At 52.2% G+C, this 7,573-nt stretch overlaps 1 protein-coding gene across 2 annotated transcripts in view; it reads right to left on the minus strand.

Annotated features, from left to right (window-relative positions):
• Positions 1 to 7,032: 7,032 nt before the first annotated feature.
• The window catches only part of UBOX5 (U-box domain containing 5), a 13,435-nt gene continuing 12,894 nt past the window's right edge, over positions 7,033 to 7,573 (minus strand). For both annotated transcript variants that reach the window (XM_006894198.1, XM_006894197.1), the window contains one exon: positions 7,033 to 7,241. In XM_006894198.1, the coding sequence (XP_006894260.1) occupies positions 7,033 to 7,241 (209 nt within the window). The remainder of the gene's footprint in view (positions 7,242 to 7,573) is intronic.

Here is a 7,573-nt window from a genome sequence, read left to right on the forward strand (position 1 = left end):
GTAGTGACAGAAGCTGATGGTGCCCATCTCTTCCCCAGAGAAGCTGGTGGATTCCAACTGCCTGCTCAAAGATGGGCAATCTCCTCATGTGTGACTTACAGCCTCGGAAAACCTACGAAAGGGTCATCTCTGAGTCTGCTCTGACTCAAGGGTACACAACAACAATAGAAGGATGAAGGAGATTTCAGAAAGTGTTGCATGGATCAAGGCACAGTGTGGAGAGGCGTTTTGGCCGCTGAATGTTCCTTGTGCCCCCATCACTCTACACTCGCACCACCAGCTCACAGTTTGCAGGTGTCACTCAAATCCGCCTCAGTTGTTCCAGTAACTTCGAGGTCTGAGCCATTGACTACCATTTCCATCCTCTCGCCAGAGAAGGGTGCTTCCCCTGGGCCCTCTCGCGCACACGTGCGTGTCCAGGCATCTCATTTCCCCTGATATGTGTGCACCCCCCCACCCCCCAACCCCAGGGCCCAGAGCTCCCTCAGCCTGATCTCATCCTTTTGGTGGGTAGGAGGGGAAGGCAGGTGAGAGGGCCTCTCTCTGGAGGATCCTACTTTCTGAGACAGGCTAATTACAGGCTTCCTCATTAACGAGCCATGGAGTTGCATTTCATCAGCTGACTCACAGCTGATGTCTGGGCTGTGGGCTGCTGGGGAGGAGATCAGGGAACCGGGGAGGGGTCCTGGGGGCAGAGGCTCGCTGGTGCCACTGCTCTGTCTTTCTAAAGCCAGCTCTGCCCACCAGGTTAGAAGGTATGAGCAGGCCCAGCCCATACGCCCCTGCTTCCTGTCACCTTCCTGGGACTGAATGTCCCTTGTACTGTCCAGGGCTCATCCTGATGCTAACTCACACATCATTTCCCAGTCACCCAGATTCTAAAATTGGATTTCTCTCAGCCTCAATCACAAAACGGGGTCCACATTTGGAATGCAGCACCCACAGCTCACTAGGAGCCTCGTGCCTCCGCCTTTGATCACACCTGGACACGACCATTCTGGGCCCTCTCTGCGCCTGTCCTTTGAGCTTTCCCCCTCCCAGACAGATCTCTTTATGTGCAGTTAACACCATGGGCCGTTATGTGGAAAATGGGGTTTTTGCATTTAGAGGTGTAATATTGACTTCTCCAAAGTCTCGCTGTGCCCTGGACCCTAGTTTGTTATTCCAGGGTGAACCCATCCACCCTGTTCCATGGAGGGATCTGTAGAGGTCCTGCAGTCTGCCAGTCACTCCTCTCGGGGGCCTGGAGCTACTGTTTCTGGGTCCCTGCTACCCACAGAGCCTTCAAGTCAAAGCTTTTGAGTCCGTCAGATGAGCTAGTCATGTGACCTCAGTGTCCTTCTATCTCAGAAAGCTGTGAGATGAGAGGAGACGATACACAGAAAGCATTCAGCACAATGTCCAGCACACCGTGCTCAATACGTTGATGTTGTTAGGTGCTGTAAGTCAAGTACGATGCATATCAACACTGTGAACAACTTATCTGAGCCCTGCCTGTCCCATGTCATCATCGCGATCTACGACACCCTCAAGCCATTGCTGCAGACACTGTGCCAATCCGCCTGGAGGGTCTTCCTCTCGGCTGTCCCTCCACCTTCCCAAGCATGATGTCTCTCTCCAGGGAATAACCTCGTCTAGCAACACGCCCAAAGTATGAAAGACGAGGCTGGAAGACTCCAGCACCCATCAGCCACAGGAATATGGCCTTGGAGCTGAAGATGGGAGACAAGAACCTTTCTCCAGAACCCCCAGAAAAAGAGCTGGTACCTGGGACTCGTATAGAGAATCCTAAACCGTGAGAATGACAGCAGTTGGTTGTATATTGCTAATGACTTTTAGTTTAAACATCTGTATTCTTGCTCAGTAGACTTAGAAACTTTTGGGTTAATTGCACAATGGACTAAGGACACCACCAGAACTCCCCAAAACTCAAGTCTTTTGAATGGAGACGTTTTAAAATAGATGGGTTTCAAGGTTTCTATAGTCTCCTTGATAATCCAGTACATGCAAAATCAGTGGCTGTGTGAATCATTTGCTCCTGGCCCATGTGTGGGGTGTAGCAGATCCCTTCAGAGGGGATGAGAGTCACTCCAGCCTCCACTCCTGCCCGAGGACCACCCTGCCTGCTCAGGCTACTTGCCAGGAGGGCTGGAATGGTCTCTTTTCTATTTTGGCCGGGGTAGCTTGTCCATAGAATCCTAGAAGTGGATGATGGCTGGGTCAAAGGTAATGGCCAGATGCAGTGAGGTTCCCCTGCAGAAAGCAAGCACCATCTCTGTTCTGTCCAGCACAGAGAGGCCCCTTCCACACAGCCTCACCGGCACAGTGGGGGCAACCTTTTAGATTTTTGCCAGGCTGCTTAACAAGAAATGGTGCTTCAAAACAAAACAGTCATTTTTACTGTATTCATCATATTCTGAGCGAGGGAGAATATCTATTTTTTTTACATGTTGAAAGTCCATTAGCATCTTTGTGACTATTTTTAGAAAATATATTAACTATTACAATAAAAGTGGCAAATAAATTTCTTCAGCTTGTATTTACTTCCCTAGTGATTTTTTAAAAAAATTGTAACCATGTTAATTGTTTCCCTTCCTGTACCTGGATTTTTAACCTGCTGGGTTTTCCTTACTCCCAGGTTGTTAAGAAATCCTTTTTTTCCCAGTGATCCCAGAATCATTTGTTGAAAGATCAGTTTCCCCATTGACTGGTGATACCACCTTAAAAATGCACATAATTTCCACATGCAGTGAGTGGTACGTTCAGTGAAGTATAAAGAAAACACAGGAGGACTTTGCAATTTCTTTTATGTACTGATCTGTGTATTAATGGTCTAATCCCAGTTATTTTGGGCTGTTCTTCTTAATGGCCTTTATGACAAGACTAGCAGCTAATGCCAAGGCCAATGTCCATGAAATATTATAAACTAAAATAATAGGAGCTCCGGTGGCTTCATGGGAAGGAGTTGTGTTGCCAACCCAGAGGCACTCGATCTGAATCTACTCTCCGCTCTGAGGGTGAAAGATGAGAAGTCTCCTCTTAAGCAATTCACAACTTTTAAAAACCCAGTGAAGGAGGGTCAGTTAGGGCAATAACGTGACTCTATTTATGCCAATACAGACACTGGCAACCATGAAGCTGGCACAGGACAGGGTGGGGTCGTTTCTTGAGATCAGAATGATGTTGCTGTCATTCTTGTATGATGTTGTGTGTAGCAGATTCTCCTCCAGATGGAGGGTCGTCACTAAGTACAACCCATAATGACCCTGGGAACAGCAGATCTTAACACTGTCCTCTCCTGTGCCATCCTCACAATTTCTGACATACTTGAGCCCATTGCACAGTCACTGTGTCAATCCACCTGGTCGAGGTTCTTCCTCTCTTTTGCTGCCCCTCCACCTTCTGATGTCCCTCTCCAAGGACTAACCTCTCCGAGCAACATGCCCAAAGTTTGAGAGATGAAACTTCATCATCATTGTCTCCAAGGAGCACGCTGGCTGCACCTTCTCCAAGACCTATCTCTTCTCTTCGTAGTCCCTCTTCAGTGCTCGTCTCCAACACCCCCATTCAAAGGCATCAATTCTTCTGTCATCCTTATTCACTGTTTAGGTCTCAGCAGCACTGCAAGTAATAAAAATAATATGGCCTGAATAAGGCACTCCTTAGTCCTCACACTGACATCATTGCTCCTCAATAATTTGGAGAGGTTCTTTTTTTTTTATTACTTGTGTGTGTGTGTGTGTGTGTGTGTGTGTGTGGTCAAATCAGATCTGACTGGTACAGGAGAAGATTGTCCCTCCTTCCCCGACAGAGCATCTGGTGGATTCGAACTGTGTGCCTCTGGGATTGCAGTGCAGCGAGAGGTTCTTGACTGTAGACTTTCTCAGTGCAATACAACTCCTGACCTCCTGACGGCTGGTACAAAAGCTATGGATTATGGAAACAAGATGAAGATGATGAAGATCAGGATGAAGAAGAGCAAATTAAATGACAATTAACAACAACACATAGCTACTGGCTTTCCACTGGACGGCTCAGCTCTGGCCAACGTCCAGCCCAGCCAGCGGCTTCCACCCAGGCATCCTCTTCCAACATAACCTGAGTTCCTGTTTGTGCAGAGGCTCCGCAGACGTGGGAGGTGAAGAGAACGGAGCAGGCCACTCCGAGCCCCCCCGTCTTGCTCATACAGTACACACGTGCCCTTCAGGAGGGGTCCAGATTCAGGGAGCCGCCCACCTCCATCCTGGTGGCCATCACAATGACAGCTGGCCCCGCATCACAATACCACAGGGGGAGGCTGAGCAGCATGTTCCTCCTGGGAAGCTCCTCTTTGTCCTCAGACCTACTTACAACCACCTAGGGGGCAGAGGACCCCATTTCCTGGGAAATAGAAAAGCACCCAGCAGGCCTCAGGCTGGAGACCCACAGGCGGGGCCAGGGCCGGTGGGGCAGCTCCAGGAGCTCCAGCCGATGCCCCAAGGTCCAGCAGCGGAGGGAGTTCTCTCTGAGCATGGAGCACCTGCTCCTCTTCTTCCTGGCAGTCTGGCTCCTCTATTTCTTACTTCAGGACTACTTCTGAGGAGTCTTCCCTCCACTGACCCACCGCTCAGAGAGGTGGGTGACTGGCCTGGTCCAGACGAGAACAGAGCCCTGAGACTTGAAAGCCAGCTCTGCAGGGACCCCATGGCAAGACTTCACCTGGCTAAAGACTTAAGTAGCAGGGACGTGGGAACAGGTAGACACTTTTGCCCCCCTCCCCAGGCAGAGCTGGTTCTAGGCCAGGCCTCCCTGCCTCAGGAGGGCCCAGTGCTCAATGACTCCACGTGAAGAGTGTGAAAAGCCTGTATATGCAGAGTGGGAAGGGGGAGGCACAACACAAAACCCTGAGGTCACATCTGCCCTGCACATCCACCAAGAAGCTGTGCTGTCCCTGTCCCCTGCTGAGAAATAAACTGTCCGATGAGTCAAAGCCAACAAGAGAAACGTTATTCTGATTTTCCAGGGAAAAGAAACTGCTCAGGTGTGGCTAGTACCTTTCTGGTGGGAGTGGTGAAAAGATTACTTCCTTTTGGGGATACCTTTATTAAAGTAGGGGACCCCGATAGCCTAATGATTGTTTGATCATCAGCCGGAAGGTCTGTGGTTCGAAGCCACCAGCAATCCTCAGGAGAAAGATGTGGCAGTCGACTCATAAAATCAGCCTTGGAGCTACAAGCAGTCCTCCTCGGGCCTGAACAGTGGCTCAGCTGGAGGTAAGATGACAGCAGCAAGTTGGGTTTTAGTTTGAAAATAAGATGGAAGCATCTTCAAGGCTGCAGGTGTGATTCTCCTTGGACACACAGGGCAGGTGTGGCCCAGCCCCGGGCCTCCCAACCAAACCCACCTGTTGAGGTCCCTCCCCTTCCCAGGGTCTGATGGTCTATCATGCCACCCTGGGCCCCAGCTTTGCCCTGGGTTGGCAACCTGCACTTCGGTTTGACCTGACTTTATTGGCTGCTCCTGGGGAAGTGGGCCATTACCGAGATAAGCTGAGGGCAGACCTCCTCCCTCCCAGGAAGTGCTTCTACTGCAAACGGGGGTATTTTTTCTAAGCACGCAAACCCTCAGAGGCGGTGGTGAGGCCCTGCGGGACACAGGAGTCTTGGTAGCAGGCAAAGCTGCACCTCTTGCTACTGTGCACGTCACGTGCAGGCATCGCTGCTTCTCACTCTCCGGGAAGAGCTAAGGGCTGCATGGAGAAGCAGAGGGAAAGATGCCATCATCTCCCCAGGAACAACCTCCCTAAATCTAACTCAGGTTCACTAATGTCATGGGTTTGGACTAGAGCCCGAGAAACTGAGTTTTTAATGAACCTTGCCCTCCCCAACCAACACTGCAGGGATTCTAATCCTGTCTGCCCTATGACCAAACCAGGGGAGTCTGAAGGAATCCCAACCTCCTTCCCTGAGCCAGGAAGCAGTGGGCTTGTGTGAGGTGGGGGCTCCCAGGGACCAGGAATGCACAGCCCACAGTCTGCCCACGGTTTCCTTCATGAACATAATGTTATAAAGCATCTCTGGACTGTGCCCTCTCAAACATGCTCACAGGGAATGAAGAGCGTGCTGTGCTCTCTCATTGTCAGTGACTAGAATCCACTCATACAGCAACAGAGTTGTAGAAGTACATATCTTCCCCCTGGGACTCCATGTGGCTAAAATGTGAATTTAAAAAAATGTAGAGTATAACCTACAGTGTTCCTAAAATGGATCCCGGCAGAAAAGGTGCCTTCCCGCTGTGGTGGACAGTACTCTGGCCCTGGCCAACTCTCCTAAGAAAGACTGTCACCCCCATATGCCCCCTGCAAATCTTACACAAGGGTGCAGCCTTATATACAAGTCAGATCTGAAAATTCTCTCCAATGAGGGCTCCTGTTGGGAATTACGGGCGTGTGACTGCCCTGTGTGGGATCAGGCCGGGGACATGACGACGGTGCACACGCACACCACCAGGAAGAAGCCCACAGCGGACGTCAACAATTGCTTTATTAAGGCTCAGAGTGGTATCCCAGTGGGAGGGAGGGGTGGTGGTGGCTGAGTCATTCACCCCACAGACCCCTGCCTGGTTTACTTCGGGGTGACACTCTGAAGGTGGAGGTGCTCCTGTAGACCCCAAGCCAGTGTGTATGCCCTGTCACAGGTACACTGGACAGGGTGTGCAGGCAAGCCAGAAGGGTGCGTGTGGACGTAAGGGTCCTTAGCTGGGTGCTCCTGCCCAGGGTGGGGCTGCACTGGCAGGCCCTGAGGTGAGGCAGGGAGAAGCGGGGGGGGGCAGCCCCAGCCCTCCTCCATGATTATGGCTTTGTGATCCTGTTGCCACTGACGCAGGAGGGTTGTGCGCCCTCCTCCTCCCCTCGTGCTACACTGTGTGAGCTGACGGGGAAGACCCCGGGAGAGAAAAGGCAGCTCAGGGACCAGCCTGTGCTCCACTCTTCATCCAGGACCCGGTCAGACCTGGGAAGCTGCGACTGCTCCCAGTGACAGGTCTTTCTCCTGCTCAGAAGTGGACCCGCAGCACGTCCTGGCTGGCGACTGGCTGCTGGCAGGCCGTGCAGGTCAAGGGCAGGGAGCGCTGCTTCTCGCTCAGGCAGGTCCGGCACAGGAGGTGGCCGCAGGGCAGCTGGTACACTGGCTCCTTCTTGAAGTAGGGAGAGAATGCTCTCTTGCAGGAGACGCACTCAGGGCCAGGACTGCTCCCGGGAGGCTCTGGGAGGTAGGGGAGGAGAGCAGACCTCCTTAGGGAAGGCAGCTCCACCCAGCTGTTTCCCCAAGAAGATGCACAAGTGCCAAGCCTGGGGAGAAACCTGCCCACTATGGGCCCCCCAGCTGACTTTGCACCATGCCCTCCTGCCTCATTCACACTGCACCATGCCCCCCACCCCACCTTGTTCACACTGCACCATGCCCCCCTACCCCGCCTCGCTCCCCCCGTGCTCACACTGTACCATGCCCCTTCCGCCTCGCTCATGCTGCACCGTGCCCCCCCGTGTCACTCACGCTGCACCACGGCCCTCCCATGTCACTCACGCTGCACCATG

The sequence above is a fragment of the Elephantulus edwardii genome, unplaced genomic scaffold (genome assembly GCF_000299155.1).
Source record: "Elephantulus edwardii isolate Elephantulus edwardi_28Jun2011 unplaced genomic scaffold, EleEdw1.0 scaffold00138, whole genome shotgun sequence".
Classification (NCBI taxonomy): Eukaryota; Metazoa; Chordata; class Mammalia; order Macroscelidea; family Macroscelididae; genus Elephantulus; species Elephantulus edwardii.